At 38.5% G+C, this 23,170-nt stretch overlaps 3 protein-coding genes across 3 annotated transcripts; 2 read left to right on the top strand and 1 right to left on the bottom strand.

Moving 5' to 3' along the window:
• The first annotated feature begins 1,492 nt into the window (after positions 1–1,492).
• On the top strand, positions 1,493–21,752 carry LOC141433716 (uncharacterized). The gene is made up of 8 exons (XM_074095810.1): positions 1,493–1,584; positions 1,667–2,170; positions 2,255–2,461; positions 5,506–5,736; positions 5,781–6,248; positions 20,403–20,504; positions 21,119–21,400; positions 21,486–21,752. The coding sequence occupies exons 1-8, from the start codon at positions 1,540–1,542 to the stop codon at positions 21,750–21,752; spliced, it is 2,106 nt and encodes a 701-aa protein (XP_073951911.1). The 5' UTR covers positions 1,493–1,539.
• Positions 4,740–6,472, bottom strand: LOC141433459 (uncharacterized). Its single transcript, XM_074095511.1, has 3 exons — positions 6,387–6,472; positions 5,805–6,308; positions 4,740–5,720 (listed from the first exon to the last, which is right to left on the bottom strand). The coding sequence occupies exons 1-3, from the start codon at positions 6,396–6,398 to the stop codon at positions 5,502–5,504; spliced, it is 735 nt and encodes a 244-aa protein (XP_073951612.1). The 5' UTR covers positions 6,399–6,472; the 3' UTR covers positions 4,740–5,501.
• LOC141433448 (uncharacterized) lies at positions 13,833–15,818 on the top strand. Its single transcript, XM_074095494.1, has 4 exons — positions 13,833–14,213; positions 14,298–14,870; positions 14,960–15,138; positions 15,415–15,818. The coding sequence occupies exons 1-4, from the start codon at positions 14,202–14,204 to the stop codon at positions 15,695–15,697; spliced, it is 1,047 nt and encodes a 348-aa protein (XP_073951595.1). The 5' UTR covers positions 13,833–14,201; the 3' UTR covers positions 15,698–15,818.
• Positions 21,753–23,170: the final 1,418 nt, after the last annotated feature.

The following is a 23,170-nucleotide window of genomic DNA, read 5'->3' as shown; positions in this document are numbered from 1 at the left end:
CAATGAAATAAGCGTCGTTAAATAAAATGACTGGTAACAAAACTGTACTTTATTGACTACGATATGGATATTAGAAATTATAATTTTATTTCTATAAGAAATTTAAATATAATTTTGTATGTTATGGTTTGTATTTTTGATTGCACTCTGCATCTAGTGGTTTGATCAAAGCGACCGGCATCCGTAATATGCCAAGCGTAAGGGTGTTTGTGTGTGGAACATGTAAAGGGAAAAATTTACAAAGCACATTAGTTTTAATCTGACATCTCACCTTATTCCCCTATAATGTGTAATTACGATTAGTAAAGAAAGAAAGAAATATAAAAAAGGAGACGGCGCTCTAAAACCGCGAGGTGAACCGCATAGGCACTTGCACTAAACTAAAGGATCAATAACCTAACTTGTCACTTCAAAGTTCAATATCTCAAAAACGGCTTAGCCGATTTTTATAAAATGTCTAAGAACCATTGGTAGAAAACATGCTTTCAATTAAAAAAAAACGCATTCAAATCGGTCCACCCGTTTGAGAGCTACGGTGCCACAGACAGATAGACACACACACAGACACACAAACATACAGACACACAGACACATATAGCAGTCAAACTTATAAAACCCCTCTTTTTGCGTCGGGGGTTAAAAATAGGGATCACCGGTCCGTAAAGTAGTTAATACCTACCTGAATCAATCAATCAGCAACGCAATTAGCATCTTCCTGTGCTGTTAGGTTATACATAGAAAAAATAAAAAGTAACATTTATGCTTTGCACCATACAATTGTATGCATTAATTAAGAAAAAAATGTGTCTGTTACTTACTAGTAATAAGAGGATCATCGAATATTGGACTATGTATCCGACCTATAACCACTGTCGTTTGAAATGTTAATAAATCTAATGAACTGTACCAATATGCCAATAAGCATTGCAGCCCAATGGTTTGACCTATGGCCTCTCAAGCAGAGAATCGTGGGTTCAAATACGGGCTCGCACCTCTGAGTTTTTCGAAATCCCTTGTCTAAATACATTAGAAATTTACCACAGCTTTACAGTGAAGAAAAACATTATGAGGCTATATAACCGCGAAGCAATAATGGTGAGTTTGAAGCTCCCAATCCTCACTAGGCCCGCGTGAGAACTACGGCCCAAGCCCTCTCATTTTGGTCCTGTGCCCATCAGTGGGACGTCTATAAGCTTGGATGATGATATCTTTATTACTGTTTTTTTCCCTACGTGTAACTCAACATCAAACACCTTTAATATGCAGAAGTCAGATGACTTCACTTAATGTTGATGACAAAAAACTCAGTATTTGCTTATATTTTATCACACAAAGATAAAGGCCCTATAAGTATATCGAAGTCTAAAAGTGGAGCAAGTACGTAAAAGCCGTCCAAATTTCCAAGGTGCTCTACCTACTGGTACCTTGCCTGCAGACAAATTTCATCGTCCGACAATAATTTATCGCGAAATGACTTTGTGACCTGTCGACCTTGTTTCACCGTAGTAATCACTATATAAGCAGCTATCTCTATATGTAATGCATCAGTGTACACACAGATTAGAAACAACAATGTTCTCCAAAGTAAGTGTCCGGGGTTTTGAGATCAGTGCAGTGAAATGTATAATGGGATAAATGTGAATGTGTTTATTTTTCATAATTCCAGATCCTAGGTCTCTGTGCCTTCGTGGCCGTAGCCCAGGCTGGTCTTTTGCCAGAGCCTCACTACTCCCACGCCAGCGCCGTCTCTTCGCAAAGCATCGTGCGTCACGACGAGCAGCCCCATCACGTAGCCAAGTTGGCCGTCGCTGCCCCCGTTGCCTACCACGCTGCCCCGGCAGCCGTGGCGTACCACGCCGCCCCTGCAGCCGTGGCGTACCACGCCGCCCCTGCCCCAGTCGCTTACCATACCGCTCCCGCTCAGGCCCACTACTCCTCTCACGGCGCCGTCTCCTCCCAAAGCATCGTCCGTCACGACGAGCAGCCTCACCACGCCGCCAAGCTGATCGCCGCTCCCGTCGCCAAGCTGGCCGTCGCCGCCCCCGTCGCCTACCACGCCGCGCCTGCGCACTACGCCGCCAGCCCCATCCACTACGCCACCCCCATCGCCAAAGTACTTTCGCCTGCCCCGAAGCTGATCGTCTCCGCTCACCACCAGGAGGAGGAATACGTAAGTCTCGTTAATTCTTCTAGCCTTACGGGCTCATTAAACTGTGTTGCCCTGGATAGTTAACTTACGGTCCTGCTGTTACAGGCGCACCCTAAATACGACTTTTCGTACTCGGTGGCCGACGGGCACACCGGTGACAACAAGTCGCAGCACGAGTCCCGCGACGGCGACGCCGTGCACGGCGAGTACTCGCTGCTGGAGGCGGATGGCTCCGTGCGCAAGGTGCAGTACACCGCCGACGACCACAGCGGCTTCAACGCGGTCGTCAGCCACTCCGCGCCCGCGCACGCCGCGCACCACTAACTCCCGAGACCCTCTCAAGCGAACCTAGCTCGCAAGGAACACGGAACTGTAAATAGTCAATAATATTTATTTTTATGGTATTAAAAGCAAATTGTTGAAATTTAAACAATATTTATTATTTACACACCTTTCTTTCCGATTCATTTTACAATCCTGGTCTGATAACGATACCGACCTTAGGAAGATTTTTAAGTTTTCTGATTTAATTACGGTTCGTAACCCTTGCCTAGCCAAAGGAGAAACTTCAACATTACAACAAATTTTGCTCATTCGACAATTCTTTTCATAGAAACCCGGACAAAATCAAACACGTGTGGATAGAGTTCAAACTCTGATTTATTCCAGAATTCTATGAATTTGACTCGCAGTTTTCCGAGTTGTCTACAAGATTCGAAGCAAATGGCTATAACTGACGGACAGACGAAGGTTCCATTTGGTCAGAAGAATATACGAAACCCTATCCTATCCTACTCCTACTAATATTATAAACGTGAAAGTTTGTGAGTGAGTGAGTATGTTTGTTACTTCTTCACAATGAAACGGCTGAACGGATTTGGATGAAATTTGGCAAAAAGTTAGTTTATAACCTGAATTAAAATATAGGATACTTTTTCTTAAAGAGGATACTTATTCTCACGGGATAGGAATAAAATCTCTAAATAACAACCGCTGGGCTTAGAGTCATGAAATTTGGTATGTAGGTAGCTGGACGTCTGGAATAACACATAGGCTACTTTTGATCCTGATGTTCCCACGGGATAGGGATAAAATCTCGAACTAATAACCGCTGGGCTTAGAGTCATGAAATTTGGCGTGGGTGTTTTAATTTAACGTCAATGAAAACCACGATGTAATTTTTGGGAATTCCCACTAGAATTTAATAAAATCCTGGAATTTCAATTAAACTGCTGTATCTAATTATTTACGCTTGCGAAGCCGCGGGTAAACGCTAGTAAGCATATAATACTGTAAAGGTAATCATACAATCATACTTTTTTGTATCTTAGGTACCCATATTTGTTTATATTATTTTTGTTACTAGTATAATAATAATAAGTAGTATCATATCTTTTAATATTATAATAATTCGTGTACCTAACCTAAAAGCAATACATTTTCGAACTTTGAATTTTTTTACGCATATTCCAATAGTCGTGTAGTATAATGTAATAGCCGTAGCAGCCTAGTGGATTGACCCATGCCCTCTCAACCCGTTCTGCGTTTGAGCCCATGCTCACACCCTCAGTTTTTACAGATGATGGAAATAAAAGACCTAGAAAGGCAAAGAAAGTTTTTGAAACGTTCGTATTATTATTTGTATATTACAAAGTGTTGGCTATAATTAACCTTTTTTTAGGGTTCCGGAGCCAAAATGGCAAAAACGGAACCCTTATAGTTTCGCCATGTCTGTCTGTCTGTCTGTCCGTCCGTCCGCGGCTTTTCTCATGGACTATCAACGCTAGAAAACTGTAATTTTGCACGGATATAAATGTAAACTATGCCGACAAAATGGTACAATAAAAAAATCAAAACAATTTTTTTTTAGATAACCTCCCCTAGACTTAAAATGGGGGTGATTTTTTTTCTCATCCTAAGACGATTTTTCGATTGAGTGATATGTTTGCGAAATATTCAACTTTAAAGTGCAAATTTTCATTAAAATCGAGCGCCCCCTCCCCCCTCTAAAATCTAACCCGGTAGGTGGAAAAATTTGAAAAAATTCAGGATGGTAGTAAGTATATCAAACTTTCAAATAAAACTATAACGGTTAAGTTTGCTTGAGAATTATTAGTAGTTTTACTCTTTCAAAATACGAAATCCTTAGAAAAATATTACTTAATTTTTTCGTAATGGCTACGGACCCTATTTTGGGCGTGTCCGACAAGCTCTTGGCCGATTTCTATATGTATAAGAGGGGGCAAATGAACATGCAAATCACTTGATGGGAAGCAATTACCACCACCCATGGACACCATAGTTTCGTTTTCGTTTTGAAATATCTCTAAGTTGTATCACTCCGGAATAAAATAAAAATAATCAAATAAATCATCATCGAATAAAACTAATCAAATGGTGGTGAAACACCCCCTTAATGTAATTTTTATCAAATAACCGATGGATAAATGGAAGGCACAATCCAAAAAAAAAAGTTGGGGTCCATGTTGCTGCGATTTTAAGTTCAAATTCGTTGCGAGTACGATCTGGGGAAAAACGGGCATTAATTAAATTAATATGAAATGCTTAGGTCCGTATATAGGCTTTTGTAAATGCAAAAAAAATGTGGAAAGTGTAAACAGAAAAATTGTGGTTAACGCAAACATGAAACGTACAAATATATTTACTATGCTATTGTAATATCAGTATTTTAGTAAAATGATATTGTAACGGATAACACACGTCTTAAATCGAGTTTATTAAGCTCGACAACTCCGTCCGCTCCAATACAATATCATTTAAAATTCTCACGGTAGTTTCATGTTCAAAATTAGTATTTTAGTTTGTACAGAGCTCTCAGTGCGTGAGTCTGATCCTTGGCTGGTTAATTTCTGTACAATATGTAAATAATTAAAGTTTTCTATCTTTTCGACTATCGACGGATAATTTATAAATGAGTAGCAAGAGACCGCTATATCCAATGTAACAAAAAATATGTTTACATAACTTTATTGATTTAAATTGTGTGTGCATATTTTCGTAACATTGGCCGTATTGATCTTTATCTAGTTAACTATACCCTCCACATATTTAAGTTAATATAGGCATACTTGCTGTAAAGTGCACGTTTAAGTCAACTTTATGATCAAAAAACTTATTTGATTTCAGCGTAGAAAACGAGTGATGAGGGTAAAAACTTGAAATCAGCTTAGGAAAGCCGAGCTTAGCAAAATAGTGATTGGATTTCATATGCAGGTAAAAACTTTGGTTTACATTTCAACAATTGCTTTTATTAATATAAAAATAAATATTATTGACTATTTACAGTTCCATGTTCCTTACGAGCTAGGTTCGCTTGAGAGGGTCTCGGGAGTTAGTGGTGCGCGGCGTGCGCGGGCGCGGAGTGGCTGACGACCGCGTTGAAGCCGCTGTGGTCGTCGGCGGAGTACTGCACCTTGCGCACGGAGCCGTCCGCCTCCAGCAGCGAGTACTCGCCGTGCACGGCGTCGCCGTCGCGGGACTCGTGCTGCGACTTGTTGTCACCGGTGTGCCCGTCGGCCACCGAGTACGAGAAGTCGTATTTAGGATGCGCCTGTAACAGCAGGACCGTTAGTTAACTATCCTGGGCAACACAGTTTAATGAGCCCGTAAGGCTAGAAGAATTAACGAGACTTACGTATTCCTCCTCCTGGTGGTGAGCGGAGACGATCAGCTTGGGGGCAGGCGAAAGCACTTTGGCGATGGGGGTGGCGTAGTGGATGGGGCTGGCGGCGTAGTGCGCAGGCGCGGCGTGGTAGGCGACGGGGGCGGCGACGGCCAGCTTGGCGACGGGAGCGGCGATCAGCTTGGCGGCGTGGTGAGGCTGCTCGTCGTGACGGACGATGCTTTGGGAGGAGACGGCGCCGTGAGAGGAGTAGTGGGCCTGAGCGGGAGCGGCATGATAAGCGACTGGGGCAGGGGCGGCGTGGTACGCCACGGCTGCAGGGGCGGCGTGGTACGCCACGGCTGCCGGGGCAGCGTGGTAGGCAACGGGGGCAGCGACGGCCAACTTGGCCACATGATGGGGCTGCTCGTCGTGACGCACGATGCTCTGGGAAGAGACGGCGCTGGCGTGGGAGTAGTGAGGCTCTGGCAAGAGACCAGCCTGGGCTACGGCCACGAAGGCACACAAGGCGACGATCTGGAAATAAAAGAAAATATTAGTCCATTTCACTTGAGTTACAAAACAAAATGTTAACTTAGCTTTGTAATAACTTACTTTGAAGAACATATTGTTTGTTGACTAGGGCTCGACTGACTCATTGGATGTGTAACGCATGGTTTTTATAGTGGTCGAGTTTTGGGCGCGACAAGGTCGACGGGTCGTGCGAAGCTGCGACATGATCTTTACTATGGGTCAAATGTGACAAACTTTCTCAATGCAGTAACATAGGGTCAAATTAAATGTTAAAGTTTCTAGATTATTCGGAACGACATACGAGTATATGTATTTCGTGACCTTTAATTGAACTTTGGAAATGTTAAACGAGTTTAATTATTGTGATTTATTTAAAACGAAAGTCAGTGAGTTGACTTTTGCAAAAAAATATCCATTTACAATATCAGAAAAAGTAGAGTTTGGGCATTGAGATCGTCCTAAAGTGGGCATCAACATATCAAAATACCGACTTCGAAGCACGAGACTTCAAGCACCAGCGATCGAGTAAGGACCCTTCTATACAAATAATTGATTAATTCAGGCGTTACTTCGCGGAAGTCCATAGTTCCAGTCCATTACACTAATTTACCTTACACCTCTGATAAAAGGCAGAGAAACAAGGCAAATCAAATAATTGCAGTTCATCTTTCTACAAAATCACACTACACAAATGTTCTTCATTGAATACTACTATAAGGAATTCCGAAAACCAATGAATACAAGCGGCAAGTTGTCGGTCATTCTGGCGTTCTAAGGGGGAGGCTTTTGTTAGGCAGTGAACCTCTTCCGGCCGATGACAACTAGTAAATAGTACTAAATAACTTAGTTCAACTGATAAAAGAAAAACACTAACTGATTAAGAAAACGCGTGCTTACACGGTATGCTCCAATTGTTGCCTTTGAAACAATATTCGTATCATGATGAACCAATAACAACTTATGACACCGAATCTTCAGTAAGGCAACGCCTTACCTTGACCGTGGTGCAGCGGCGGTCAACGACCTCTCGATGAATGAAGATGAGTCAATCGAGCGCATCACAGAAATCTGCTCACAGTGAAACCTCTACTGACGAATATAGTTCCACCTTAAACTCGATTACCTTCCTACTTATTGGCGAGTCATACAGTGAAGTACTTTGTCTCATTGCAGCCAGTATATAACGTCATACATTATTATTGATAAGTGAGTTATTGCGACAAGGTGTAAAAATGGGCATCTACTTGTGTATATTAATTGTGTTGTAACCAGAATTAAGAGAGTTAACATTTGAAGACAATTTTATCGAGAGGAATTGGCATTGTCAATGTGGTCTAATTCCAAAACCATTTCGAGGAATAGGTTTATTAAATCATTTTTATAACATTTTTGTAAAAAAAATACTAATTGATCGTGTGTATATTTGCAAAATAAAGTTTGACCTTTGTTTGACTTTCATCGTAAATAAACGTTATATAACTAATCCGCCTGATTCTAACACTGCCAGGTGACAGAAGAGACTAAGATTGTTTTTAATAATTGTGATGGGCAACGAAAAACGTAGTTTTTAACGCCATTGCAACTATGGTTAGCTATAATTTCGGTAACTTCTAAATACAGTAAAAAATTTAAAACGCAACTAAAACCAAAATCCTTCAAATATGTCTTAATTTCCCCTATTTTATGAAAAAATATATTAAAAAAAACATTGTTTTTTGAGACCAATGCCAATTTAATGCATTTAACGATATTGTTTAACTTACATAAAGCATTAATGTTTGTCTGTGACATTTGATTTCTTTACGTCTCTCAACCGATCGGCCTTAAGTAAATGTTACAATTGTGACCCTTTGTTACCATTTTTATTATGTATTTAAGCATACAAAACGTTCTCATTCTCATTGTCTTATATTTCATCACAACCGTGCACGTTCAAACATACACTTGTCTTGTTGTTTCTTCATTGTTTATACCTCCTACTTACAATTGGGCTAAAATCTTTAACATTGTCAATTAGTTGGTTGTCAAAGTGATAAATCTATCAATTAAGTAGTCATTAATATCATAATGGCAGGTAAGTAGTGTGTTGCGTAGAATTTGTGACCCAGTTCTAAGGTCAGGGATAGCAGCATATTTGACCGGCTCGCAATATTAGACCATACATATTGTGTTTATGCATTGTGTGTCAAGTTATAAGAACTTGACTTCATAGTATAGTATAGTATTTATTTATTTGCCAGAATTATGATACAAGAAGATGACAGTACAATAAAGTATAAATACAGAGCAGCACAATTCACCATTACACAGGCATGCAAAAATTTAGATTCTAAATTACATTAACTTAAGTAAATACAATTTGTACATGTCAGCTTTACATTTATATTAACTGTGTCATAAATTCCTTAATACTATAAAAACATTTTTCCTTTAGCCAGGATTTCAGTTTAAACAGAAACCTTTAACACGGCAGAGCTCTCAACTCCACAGGAATATTAAGTATTATAAATTTTTCCAGACATTATAAAGCAATTTCTCTTGTGTAACGTGGTTTTGGAACTAGGTATCTTAATACGAAACTGATCTCTTTCACGTAGGATTGGATTCCGTACAGGTTTATCGAACATCTCCAGATTGCTTCTAACAAATTTTGCACGCTCGTAAATGTAAATGCTTGTCAGAGTTAGGATGTTGAGCTTTTTAAACAATGGCCTACACGTGACCCACATATAAATGCGACAAAGCATAGGTACATTATTCAGAATGATATGAGTAATCGTATAAGGTCCTAATTTCTTTTCAGCTACGTAAGTAGAACTAAGTTTACCCACATAGCCCGAAGAATTGTGAAACTGAAGTGGCAGTGGGCGGGGCACATTGCTCGCAGGACTGATGGCCGATGGGGTCAAAAGGTTCTTGAATGGCGTCCGCGGACCGGGAGACGAGCTGTCGGTAGGCCTTTAACAAGATGGAGCGACGACCTGGTTAAGATCGCGGGATCGCGGTGGATGCGAAAAGCATAAGTCCGGTCTGAGTGGAGAGCCTTGGGGAGGCCTATGTCCAGCAGTGGACGTCTTTCGGCTGACATGATGAACTTTAATGAATGACGACGGCACAGTTTCTTAATTTTTTTTTAGGATTCTGTATTCCCTTACATTTATAGTTTCGCCATATTCGTCGGTCCGTCCACAGATTTTAGCTAACAGACACCGCCAAAGCGGTAAAATTCAATTTAGTTTTTTTAATGAAAACGAGCAAACGGCTCGCCTGATGGTAAGCGATTACCATCGCCCATGGATACCTGCAACACCAAAAGAGTCACTAAGTGTGTTGCCGGCCTTTTAGGTAGGCGTACGCTCTTTTGTTGAAGGCTTGAAGGTCATGTCGGTCCGGGAATATCGCAGGCGACAGTTCATTCCAAAGGTTTGCTGTGCGAGGCAGGAAATTTCTGGAAAACCATACAGTAGAGGACTGCCAACCATCTAAATACTAAATTGTACTATACTAGTAGTACTAGTAGTCATTGTATTAGGGTACTTAGCGGAGTGATAATTTTTTTTCCGGTCTAAACATTAATACCCCCACCCACTTGCTCGTTTGCCACCCAGTCGTATAAAAACAAAAAAAAAAATAATAATAAAACATTATAAGTTTGGAAAAGTTGGCAAAATATTTAGTATTTATAGTACTGGTTTTTTCTTGAGTGACCCCAAAAGACCACTGGCTTGAAAAATCTGGATAAAATCATGATAGCATTAAATTTATTTAAAAGAAAAGCTATTATACCATTATAGTAGGCTTTACAAGTTAACAAAGTAATAGTCGCTCAAAACTTAATATTGAACATTTGCCGCATATATTTTTTGTATTTCTTTAAAATACTGGCACTTGAGGTATCCCATCTTAGGCCCCTAGGTTGGCAACGCATCTGCAATCCCCCTGGTGTTGCAGGTGTCTATGGGCGGTGGTGATACCACTAGGAGACCCACTTGCTCGTTTGCCATTCAGTCGAATAAAAAATATAATTATATATAATCTTGATTTCGTGCGTTTGCGATACCGAATAAACGTTTAATCGATCTATATACTGGGCTAGGCCCAATATTAGCCGATTTTTTTAGGATTCTGTAGTCAACTAGTAACCCTTATAGTTTCGCCATGTCTGTCCGCCTGTCTGTCTGTATGTCTGTCCGCGGCTAATCTCAGAGACCGTTAGTACTAGAAAGCTATAATTAGGCATGAATGTAGTAGGTACATATCAGTTACGCCGCCAAAGTAAATAAAAAATTAAAAAAAATCCCATAGCCGTAAAGTGGGGGTGATTTTTTTGACTAACCCTATAGTGTGGAAATTCGTTGGATAGGTCTTTTAAAACCATTGGAGGGTTGCCAAGATGAGTACCTACCTAGTTTAAGAATAAATAGCCGCCTAATGTATAAAATTCTTAAAAATATATTAGGTACTTGATGTTTTAGAAATGGCTACGGAACCCTATCTTGGGCGTGTACGACACGCTCTTGGGCATTTTTTTTTTAATTTTATTGTAGTGCTTACGCTTCGGTCTCGTTACTTGTGCCCGACTAAGTGAAGTGCCTCAGGCACTGGCCTCCAATCGAGTGTCAACAACTTGCCTCCCACTCGCTGTGGATTGTATTAGAAATACCTAATCTCAGATTAATTTACTTTCGTCACAAAAATTAAAATTAACTCCTTTTGATAATATTCTGTACTGTCTTTTAAATGATTACTTGTTTCTGTTTGTGAGTGGTCGCGACTTAGATTGCAAATAATTTGCAAATCTGTCTATCTTGAGCAAAAATCTAGAAAAAAAACCTATTACCTCTCCGTTCTTTGTAAGAGCAACAATAGTTATTTTTGCAACCAGAGAGCAAAGTTGTTTTTTGTTGCGAGTGTTGATTTTGAATCCCGAGTAAGCGAGATGCAAAAAAACTTTGGTCTCGTGTGACACATACAATTTTTCATCTCAGCAGCGAGAACATAATTTAAATGTAACATAGGAATAAAACCACACATACTACCTGTTTACAAAACAAACAATTTTTTTATCCGATTATTAAGAAACAAATATCATAATCACATTTAAAACCTTTACTCAAAAATGATACATTCAGTCGAGATTACATCTTTAAAAAGTCATCGGAAAGTTAGGAATGCCAAACATTGTTCAAAAGCGGTAAGTAGAGAGAGAGGTTTTGAATTCGGAACGAAAAAGTGTCCAGTAGGTACAATACAAATCTCATACTTATAACATGCATTGTAATTTGAACTTCGAACTACTTGTAAAATAATGTCATACTTATTTTTTAATACTGCAAAATGCCTCATCTTTGGATCATTAAAAAGGTTGAACAATAAACGTATAATTTATTATTAAACCTTTAACTTATTGGCATAAAAAAATTGATACAGTATCATAGTCTTAGGGTCTTCTAGCATTATTGGTTTTTCATCTAACATCACCATGCAAATTCTATAAGAACAAAGTAACATTATTTTGTGTACAACCGCTGCCAATGAGGCAGTAAAGTTATAAATTAATTAAATTATTTAAAAAAAACATCATTTGGTTTTGGTACTAAATGTATTCAATCCATTACTGTCTAGTATTGGTCTAGTAGTATTACGGACAAGTAAAATGTTTAAATCCTTGAATATCTAGCAACTGAAGTGTTTAGTTAAATACTCGTACCTAAAATCAAATATAGTGTGGAACTGTCGAAAGCAATTTTGTTTTCCAACAGCGCATACTCTGTGAGCTCTGCGATCAAGTGTAGTTATTTGCATAGAGTTTAATGAAAGCGTGGATGGCCAAAACTTTTTCTCTACATTGTGCATGCTTTCAGAATTCAATATATACATACATATGTATGCTCATGCAGAATAGCATTTATTCCAAAGGTTCAGAGTGCATCAGGGCTAGAATCGAATAGTATTAGAGCCACAATCGCATACTTATAAAATTTAATTTTTCTCTAAACGTTTAATTTAACAGTGATTAGAACTTATTTTTGACACTGAGTTAATTCCAAGGTTTTTTAGTCAAAAATTTCACGTAAATGTTTTAAGAACTATGATTTTATTAAGATTTCTATTACATAAACATAAATAGATTTGTTACAAATTCATTCAATTTGACAAATATTTATTCCAACTGCAGAGGCAGTATACGGAATTATTTTATAAAAAAAAAACGAAAAGCGGCTTTTGGGCAACGTGGTTGCATATTTTATTAAAAGAGCGGGAAAATTTACATTTTAGAAATATTTCGTTGTCATGTAATTTATAGGTAGGTAGTAGGTAGGTATCGATATATTTTAATACCATAAATTTAATTTCAGATTGTAATCATCACATTTAATCCTATCTCTCTCTTTTTTCGTGTAGAAGTGAAAGTGACAGATCAAAGTGAAGTTCAAATATTAGGAATTCGGTGAGTAGACCCGATACTGTCCTCAGCATTTACAAAAATAAATTGAAAAGTTACTTTGTCTCACGGAGTGAGCAAAATGCGATTTTGCTCACTGATTTCTCATAGCAAAACCTGCCTGTTTGAAGTGGTGAAGTGAAAACGTTTTTTCTTTCTTTCTTAATATACCGACTATGACGGACCGACATAACAACGGTATGTTATTGTACATAATATCATGTCATTAACCACTATGGGAAACTTAAAAAGTTGATTTTATTGATTTAAGCTAACTTCAACTCCTAAGAGTAAAATTAAATTAAAACTTGGCTCGCATGAACTTACCTTGTTAATCTCGACACAATTTTGTCTTTAATTATAAAAATACAAGTCAGGGTGTTACTTTCAAAACGTGTAGTGCAGAAGCATAAAAAAACTTGTTTCAAGTGCATTTTTTGAGGCTGTTCCAGTTGTCATGATATGCCGTCATGAAAGTAGGTCAACTGAGCAAAGTGCTTCCGGTAGTTACATTACAAACTAAAAAACTAAAACTAATATATACTATATACTAAAACTACTATAATATAATATTTAGGGGCTACTTCCATAAATCCAAAGTACAGAAGCATAAAAAACGATAGGTAATTAAAAGCGTTTCTGTCTCAAGTGTCTTGTTGAAGCTATTCCGGTTACCTACTTGTAATCAAGATAAGAGATTTGATTGCGAACTGTTATGAACCGAACTAGGTATTTATACCTACCTAACTTTTAAATGCTTACTACATTTTCTATCCATAATTAATAGCCACCAAACAGTGGCACCCGTATTTTTTCACCTAATTTCCGAAGATTACTATTTTCTTTTGCATATTTTGCATCACAGTGTGTTACAACGAAGTACTATCAATACAAAGATATGACCTACATATTTGTTCGGTAGCAACAGTTAAACGTCTGTATCATGAACTAAAGATGTGTCATCTAGTTATTAACAACAGGTGCCAACAGTATTTATTTACACGCTGCAAATCAATAGAGAGCAATGCACGATCAGAATACACGTGATGTAATAGTACGGAAGAATGTGACATCTGGGAACAATAGGTTTAAATAGAATAACAGGAGAATCGATGATATCACTGACGGAACCATAACAGTTCAGAGAGCAAACAGTGACAGCCAACTTTTAACAGTCGACTCGCAACCGCAAAGACCAAATACTGACTGGTGTCCGATCGAGACACACTTCCGTCAAGTCAAAAAAACGGGTGAAAGGTCCAAGCCCATCGCTTTGTTACAGGACTCGCCTACCAGAGGCAAGCTAATAATTACTCTACATGCATCAAAAGTCATAGTTATGTAACACGTGATTTCTCTTTGTGATTAAACTACGTGCCTATAAATAAGTGAAGCTTTTTGCATCCGGACACAAACACTTCCGACATTGCCGTCAACGATTCTCTGGCAAGATGTTTTGCAAAGTAAGTTTTACAAACAACACAGTTTGGCATTAAAGTAGATACAAATAAAGAATAATTATCAGGTATATACCGTTTTTCTTGCAGATTCTAACGATAATAGCATTAGTGAAGATATGTTCCGGTGGAGCTCCGACCTATCCCTTAGAAGATAAATTAAAAGATAAATCAAATCAAGCAAGTTACTCCCAAAGTTTTGTAAGACAGGACATTCCACTATCTTACCAGTACAGCGCGGTACATGTTTATTCTCCAAAACAAGACTTACCAAAGAAGGCATCGCAATTCAAAGTTCAACCCTTACCCAGTGTTAATAAACCAGCGCTTAATCCCATAAGTTATCCAGTTCAATACGCACCAATACCGTACAAACGTGAGGACCCCAGGCACCAAAATGAAGCTGGATTGTACACTAAAGTAACAAGTCCCAAGTATTATGAAGAGAATGAAGTGCCCGAATCCACGATAGAACCCGTGAAAAAATTTCAACTACAGCCAGAACTTGAATTAAGTAACCCTACTAGGAGACCGCCACCACCTGCTTTCAACCAATTCTTTCGTGGTCACAATATTGAAGTTATGCCAACGCCGAACCGCAGTCCCGTCTCGAACAACTATCACAAGGTTAATCCCCAAACCCTTCAGGAACATCCAGACGTGGTATAAGACATTTTTATAATCATAGAATCATACAAATAAACAAGTATTTCTTCAACATTCTAATACTTACCCAATTGTTCCTCTTTCAGGAGAATTATTTGAGGCAATTTACAATCCGCCCAGAGACGGAACGACCAGTGACTGTCTCGACATTTAGACCAAGGGTGCTCGAATATATCACCCTCTTAACAACTGAAAATCCAACAAAGCCACCATTTGCGTATGTGCCCGCCGAGTACTATCACAATTTCCAGCGCAGTTTCCAACCGTAAGTTAACTTGTTTGAACTACTGTTCCCAACAAATCAATCTGAACTTGTTCGATATTTATTGAGCAAAACATAAATTTAGATAAGTTTTAGTTCTTTCTTCATCGTCGCACCTGTAGATTGTAAAATCAGAAACCAAAGGAATGCATGCTCATTTTTTATTTTCTATGAAACTTAATTTATTCTGTTCCACAGCTAATTTTGATTTAAACCCCAGTTTGGCGCAACTAAAACTTGCGAGAAGTTTCTTAATTATTCTTTAATGTTTATTTTCAGTAAGGAGAGCGATATTCAGCGACTGAGCCAACCCCAAGTTCTGCAGCCAATGCAGTCGCGCGCTAAAGATACCAAACTGCAGTTGAATGTTGCGCGTGGGCACAAAGTTGCTCAAATGCCTCACCAGGCGCATCAAAAGCATGGCCACTACCACTCGTATCCATTGCACACAGAAGTTATCTACGAGCACAACCCCATAACAATCTCAGATATCAAAAGCCCACAGAATGTTACACGGCTATTTCCTATGACAAATCACTTGCAAAATGTGTTTGTGGAGTAAATCTTAAGTATAGTTTGTCAGTACAATAAATTATTTTAGGTAAAAATGTTAATTTAATTAAAGTTTCATGTTATTGTTATGTGTAAGTATATTACATTATTAAAATACAAACTTCATTTAATTTTTTGTTATTTTATCAGCGAATGCACACGCACCCCCGAACTACAGATGCAGAATCAACTAAATAAGATTCACTCTAGCTTAACGTTTTTGAGTTTATAACTGAAAGAATTTTTAAATGGCACTTTTTTAAAGAAAGCTAGTAACTAGAGGTATATTAAATGACTAGCTTTTGCCCGCGGCTTCTCTCGCGTTAAATTTGGGGTAACATACATTTTCCTTTCTGCGATCCTTTTTTCGTGTTTTGATTGATTTTTCGGAGGAATACATGGAAATACACATACAGACAGACGTTGTTTTAGACAGATGGTGCAAATTTTGGAATTTTGAAACTTTGTTTCGCTGATTTAATTCGGGTGGAATTTTAAAAAACGTTAAAGTACTACGCGTTTCTTTTACCCGCGACTTCATACACGATATAGGATTATATCCCGACTAGCGACTCGCCCTGGCTTCGCACGGGCAAAGTAAGAAAAAAAAACGGCCAAGTGCGAGTCGGACTCTCGTACGAAGGGTTCCGTACCTACACAGCATTAGACATTAGCATAAAACGGCAAAAAAACACGTTTGCCGTATGGGAGCCCACCTTAAATATTTATTTTATTTTAAATTAATTATTTATTTTTAAAGTACATTTATACAAATAAATATTCTGTGTATATTTCAAGAAACTACCTGTTGCCGTTATTAATATCGACCAAAAGAATCACGCTTTTTGTATGGGAGCCCCCTTAAAAAACATTTTTTTTGTTCTGTTTTTAGTATTTGTTGTTATAGCTGCAATAGAAATACATCATCTGTGAAAGTTTCAACTGCCTAGTGACAGACAGACAGACGAACAGCGGAGTCTTAATAATAAGGTCCCGTTTTTAGGGTTCCGGAGCCAAAATGGCAAAAACGGAACCCTTATAGTTTCACCATGTCTAGACAGCCAGCAACAAAACTTCAATATCTTTTACGTGTATGATAATAAGTATTTGTATTAGGAACTATAGTGATAGGTACAAAGGGACAGGATGCATGAATTGAGTCAGAAATTACCAATTCATCAACATCGTCATCGAACTCAAGATAAAAGTCGTTATTTATATTAATTACCAATGACTGCCTGATTGAAATATCAGCTTTTTAGGGTTCCGGAGCCAAAATGGCAAAAACGGAACCCTTACTCGTATAGTTTCGCCATGTATGTCTGTCTGTCTGTCTGTCCGTCCGCGGCTTTGCTCAGGGACTATCAATGCTAGAAAGCTGTAATAGTGCACGGATATATATGTGAAAACTATACCGACAAAATGGTAAATAAAAATTTTTAAAAAATATTTTTTTAGGTTACCTCTCATAGACGTAAAGTGGTGGTGTTTTTTTTTCTCATCTAACCCTATAGTGTGGGATATCGTTGGATAGGTCTTTTAAAACCATTAGGGGTTTGCAAAGACGATTTTTCGATTCAGCGACTTGTTTGCGAAATAGTGCAAATTTTCATGAAAATCGAGCGTCATCTAAAATCTAAACCGGTGAGTGGAAAAATTTTAAGAAAAAAAACAGGATGGTAGTAAGTATATCAAACTTTCAAGTACAACTATAACGGCTAAGTTTGCTTGAGAATTATTAGTAGTTTAATTTTTTCGTAATGGCTACGGAACCCTATTTTGGGCGTGTCCGACACGCTCTTGTCCGGTTTTTATTACCCTTTGGGCACAGAACTCTAAAAAGGTCTCTAATCAAGGGCTCTTCACTTCACACACATTTTTCAGCCCAATTTCCCAAAAGCTACACCCGACACGCACGAAGCCGGGGCGCGTCAACGTAGAGTAAATGCATTTTTTGGTTAGATTGATATTTTTAATTTCGTAATATCTTTTGAAAGGAATGTCCGTGTTCAATAATTCAAAAAGTAATCTAAAGGTATTGAAACCGTCTTGATATAAAATTGATTATTTGGATAAGGATTAATACAAAGGTATGGATAACATGGTCTGATTTTAGTCGTTATTTCTGTCAACTTTTAAAATGTAAAAAAGTAGTTATACTTAGTAACTTAACTACAATAGTTGGACATATGGTATCGTGAAGTTTTTTATAGATCTTGATGTATTGTTTAATATCGTTAAACATTTTTTTGTTCCATAATCAATAGTTTCTACAGCACATGCGATGAAAGATGTTTTATGGCCACTTTTTTACACTTTGAGTTACATTATTGTAGTTTTAGTACGGAACCCTAATTTTTTCTGTTAATAAATATTACCTATGGCACTTTGGAATAATTTAGCATTCTAATAGTGAAAGAATTTTTTAAATCAGTCCAGTAGTTTTTGAGTTAATTCGTAACAAACATCCAAAAATCCAAAAATCCAAAGCTTTCCTATTTATAATAATTAGTATACTCGTAGATAAATTGAAAAGTTCCCGTGGGACATGAATTACTGTTATGATCTATTTTAATATTCTTAATTGTCGATAAGAGACACATAGTAGCTTTCTATTATTGAAAGAATTTAGAAAATCTGGCCCGAAATTGAATTCACTTATTTTTTTTGCGGAAAGCTTGCATTTTTTTAAAAGTAGTCTATGTCAATCAGGTGTAGTGTATTTTTCTATTGGTAAAAGAATTATTTAAGAGAGAGATTACCCCCAACACACAAAGAAACAAACAAAGTTGAGATATTTTCCTATTCCATGGGATTTTCTAAAAATCTTTCCCTAGTGCACCTCTGTATTACTTTAGGTCCATCTATGCCAAATTTAAGAATGAATAATAAGAAGAATATTGGCTGAATTTCACACTGTAGCATGCTGAAACTGTTGTGTTGCTCTGAAAATGAGCTCTGGTTGAGTTCGAAACGCATCAGTGTAATGTGGTGTGTGGTGATAGATGGATTTGTGTGATTTGTGTGTGTTCTCAGTGTGAAGGTGGAGGAACTGCATGAACACACATTTTTCATTCATAAAAGTAAATTAAATCATAAAGATCGCGGGTGAGGAAAGTAATTGTGTCAGTTCGTTGAACGTATATGTAAAGTTTCATATCTCTGCTATCAGCCCTTGAGGAGTTCCGTCATCAGCAGAACGACCATGGCTGCAGCATCACGTGGTGTATATCATATAAACGCAATGTCATTGAAATTTAACAATCATGTAAAGTCTTGGGTGTTTTTTTTTTTTTTTATTCGACTTTATGGAAAACGAGCAAGTGGGTCTCCTGATGGTAAGAGATCACCACCGCCCATAAACATCTGCAACACCAGGGGTATTGCAGACGTGTTGCCAACCTAGAGGCCTAAGATGGGATACCTCACGTGCCAGTAATTTCACCGGATGTCTTACTCTCCACGCCGAAACACAACGTGCAAGCACTGCTGCTTCACGGCAGGATTACCGAGCAAGATGGTGGTAGCAATCCGGACGGACCTTGCACAAGGTCCTACCACCTGCCATCAACTTTTGAGGAGTTCCCTTCTACGGAGAAGATCCTTGCCAGGATGAGCAGGATGTCACTGCTAAATTATTGTATTGTTACTAGATATACCTACATCAGTTCGAAAAATATCCAATCCATAGTTTTATTAGTTTAGCTTGTGCGTTTTCTGATTCAGTTTGTATATAAAATCCTCTTTATTCGTGTTATCCCGTAGGATTTTCGGAAAAATTTTGAATTTTTTTTTACTTGTTAGTATTACCTGCATGCCAAATTTAAAGTCTCTAATTTTTATAATTACGGAGTTAAGGCCACTTTGAAGCGAAAATATAAATCCCATTTTTTCCCTTTCCCGTAGGAATTTGGATAAAATAATCCTGAAAATTGTTTTCAGCTGTTAGTATTACCTACTTGTATGCCAAATTAGAAGTCTCTAATACGGAAATAGTATGGTTCCGGAAATAATATGATCATTAATTGGAAGTGACAAATCCCATTTAGTCACTATCCCAAATTTCGAAAAATCCTGAAAACTGTTTTTAGCTCATATTAAATGATATTGTAACGGATAACTCACGTCTTAAATCGAGTTTAGCTCGAAATGCTAACTCGATTTAAGACGTTAGTTATCCGGGTCAATACCATTTAATATGAGTGAGTCTCATGGTAGTTTCATGTTCAAAACTAAAGGTATATCCTACTCTGTGAACGAATTTGCATTATTATCCAACTAAGGTACATGTATAATATATAGGTACTTTTTTATATAAGAGGGGGAAAAAGAGCATGCGGGTCACCTGATAGGAAGCCGTCACCGCCACCCATGGACACCTGTCAACTCGAGGGGTATCACAGGTGCGTTGCCGGCCCTTTGAGAGACTGATAGGCTCGTTTTTTAAAGATCCCTAAGTTGTACCACTCCGGAAACACTGTCCCAGGAAGCTGGTTCCATACTTTAGTCTTATACCAGATTCGAGTCACTGTAAGTGGGTCAAAATGAACTTGCAAAATTTAACTCAAACAAGAAAAAACAGCAACAAAAAGGGCAAACTGAATAAAATTTTGAATAAAATAGTATGCGTATTAAAAGTACGAACTTAAAAAAGACCAATATTTGACTCGAGGCAAGGTCGGTGGGTCGGATAGTAACAAATTTTTGAGCCGAAGTCACAACGAGTTCTCGTACGGAGTATAAAACGAAAGCATATTTTAGTAATTTATCATTCACTGTTCTTTCACAACAGAGAAAACAACAAAATGTTCGCCAAAGTAAGTATAAAAAAAAATAGTAACAAATTAATTACTTACTACTATTATCTACTATCTAATCAGCTGATATGAACTTAAGTACATAACAATTAATTATACAAAAAACAATACCTAACAAAACACGACCCCGGCCATTGCCTAGGGGTAAGGAGCCTAAAGGCTGGCATACTACGAGTATTTGGAAGGCAAATGCTAATAACGTGGAGTGCTGTACGTTACCCATTTTGTTTTTTTTTAGTCTTAATTTGCATATTCACGTTATGAAGCGAAAGGATCAGCATATTAGGTACCTATATTTTTAATTGTGAAATAAAAATGAAAAGAAAATAGAAAAGGCATTTCTCGTAGATACTAATTTTATTTTATTTTTATTATTCGTTTTTTTAACGTCTATAGCAACAGCACTCTGTGAAAAAAATAGGTGCCTGGTTATTATGGTTCATAAGACAGACTTGTGAGAGTCGGACGCACAGACTATGAGGCCTAGATATAGGACGCCATTGGCGTCTTTGTCTACGAAACGCTAAAGAAAAAAAAAGTAATATATGTACAGTAGGACATTTTTTCCCAAGGAACTGAGATAAATAAATACCTTAACATTGTTTTTCTTATAGATCGTAGCCCTTTGCGCCTTCGCGTCTGTGGCCCAGGCTGGTCTCCTGCCCGAGCCTCACTACTCCCACGCCGGCGCCGTCTCCTCCCAGAGCATCGTGCGTCACGACGAGCAGCCCCAACACATTGCCAAGTTGGCCGTCGCTACCCCCGTGGCTTACCACGCTGCCCCTGCTCACGTCGCCTACCACGCCGCCCCTGCCGTCGCCCACTACGCCGCCCCTGCCGTCGCCCACTACGCCGCTCCTATCGCTAAGGTCGTCGCTCATCACGAGGAAGAAATCGTTAGTAACCAATAATCAAATAAACTATGACTGCATCTCTATTGCATACATTAGTATAGCAGTACTTACGAGTTGTCTGTTGCAGGCCTACCCGAAATACGAGTACTCTTACTCCGTTGCTGACGGCCACTCCGGCGACGAAAAGTCACAGCAGGAGAGCCGCGACGGCGATGTCGTGAAGGGCTCGTACTCCTTCCACGAGGCTGACGGCTCCATCAGGACCGTGGAGTACACCGCCGACGACCACAACGGATTCAACGCGGTGGTTCACAACACGGCCCCCACACACGCGCCCGTCGTCGTCAAGACCGCGCCCGTCGTGCTCAAGGCTCCCGTCTACTACCACCACTAAGCCATTTATTTTGAAGTTACATAAGTTATTTATTTTAAATATACGAACCCGTTGAACTGTAACAAACCTTTATTTTCTCATAATCCAATTACTGGGGCGTGCTTTGAGCGCGCTACTGCAGCTGCAAACTAGCAGGCTGCCTCCCTGGAATAGACCCACTGTACGCCAATGCCAATTACCGAGCTAAAACTGGCTAGCTTTGCAATTCAAAAAGCACAACCGTTCTTTAACTTTAATTAGCAACCTTTTTTATGCACGACAAATGACTCTTTTCGACAAAATAGTGATGTTAGGCACCCAATTTCTTTGAAACTGCTTCTTCGAATATGCTGCCTGAGATTCATACGGAATCTTTACATTTTACTAGCTTGTACCAGAGGCTTCGCGTCTGTGCAAAATAAAAAAAAGGTTAGCTCCCTATTCTTTATGAGCGCCGTCTAAAGCGCAATCGCAATCGGCATGGGACCATTCCGGCAGCGTTGTCCTGTATCCAAGCTGCTGTACCATTAGTTGATATCTAACTGTCGCGATTGGACAGGAAGACGACGGAACAGAAGGTCTTCGAACACATCCGTGAGGCAGCCCGGGACCGGTTAGAAGGAGCCGAGTTGGTTATCCGCCCGCTCGAGTCGAATAGGGCTAACAATGTTCGCTCTTTTAGACTCCAATTGCCGGCTAAGCACCAGCAGATGTTCCTGCACTTCGACTTGTGGCCGGAGTGTGGGGTTTTCCCGTCGCTTTAGGGAAGCAAGGATAAAAATCATTAAAAAATTCTTTTTTGTACGTTTTTTTATGTTATTTTGTCATTTTTGTATTTATTCTTTTTGTATAATTTGATTTTCACATTGCATTATATTTTTTCTTTAAAGCTGAAAATTTTTTGATTGACAAATAATTTGATAATTGAGTTTTTTTCAAATCCCTTATTACCTAGTGCACGTCTTTAGGCTGTCATTTACATACATTTTAACTTTTCAACGTTGTAATAGCTTCCATCGAATGCTCGAAAGTTTCAATAAACAAAATCTAATTCATTAACTATTTCAGTTGTAAAATCAAAGTTATCAATGTAATTTGTAAACCGTAGTAGCCTAGTGGTATTACCTATGGTCTCTCATGGGTTATAGATTCGAGACTGAGCTCTCACTTCCGAGTTTTTTTTATATTTATGTCCGAAGTTATAAAATATAATGTACCACGAGGTTCACGGTGAAGGAAAACATCATGAGGAGTTTTATAATCTGCACTTAGCCCGCGTGGGAACTACGGCTCAAACCTTCTTACTCAGAAAGGAGACCTGTTTCCTGCAGTAGGACGTATATAGGCCGAGATTAATCGTAGTTATAATTTCCAGATTCTTTAGGCGCCATATTATGATGTCTGTTACGAACAAATTTACAATAAGGAATGGTTTTACA

The sequence above is a fragment of the Choristoneura fumiferana genome, chromosome 12 (assembly GCF_025370935.1).
Source record: "Choristoneura fumiferana chromosome 12, NRCan_CFum_1, whole genome shotgun sequence".
Classification (NCBI taxonomy): domain Eukaryota; kingdom Metazoa; phylum Arthropoda; class Insecta; order Lepidoptera; family Tortricidae; genus Choristoneura; species Choristoneura fumiferana.
The sequence above is the reverse complement of the archived record's forward strand: the minus strand, read 5'-3'. Positions and strand labels throughout refer to the sequence as shown.

Bases quoted from the DNA above. Each gene is read 5' to 3' on its own strand.
- LOC141433459 (XM_074095511.1), bottom strand. The intron at 5,721-5,804 runs GTAAGTCTCGTT...CTGCTGTTACAG, and splicing joins ACCACCAGGAGGAGGAATAC to GCGCATCCTAAATACGACTT.
- LOC141433448 (XM_074095494.1), top strand. The intron at 14,871-14,959 runs GTATAAGACATT...TTCCTCTTTCAG, and splicing joins TTCAGGAACATCCAGACGTG to GAGAATTATTTGAGGCAATT. The intron at 15,139-15,414 runs GTAAGTTAACTT...GTTTATTTTCAG, and splicing joins TTCCAGCGCAGTTTCCAACC to TAAGGAGAGCGATATTCAGC.
- LOC141433716 (XM_074095810.1), top strand. From the start codon at position 1,540: ATGCATCAGTGTACACACAGATTAGAAACAACAATGTTCTCCAAA. The intron at 2,462-5,505 runs GCGCACCACTAA...CTCGGGAGTTAG, and splicing joins ACTCCGCGCCCGCGCACGCC to TGGTGCGCGGCGTGCGCGGG. The intron at 6,249-20,402 runs GTGAGGCTCTGG...TTTGAGCCGAAG, and splicing joins ACGGCGCTGGCGTGGGAGTA to TCACAACGAGTTCTCGTACG.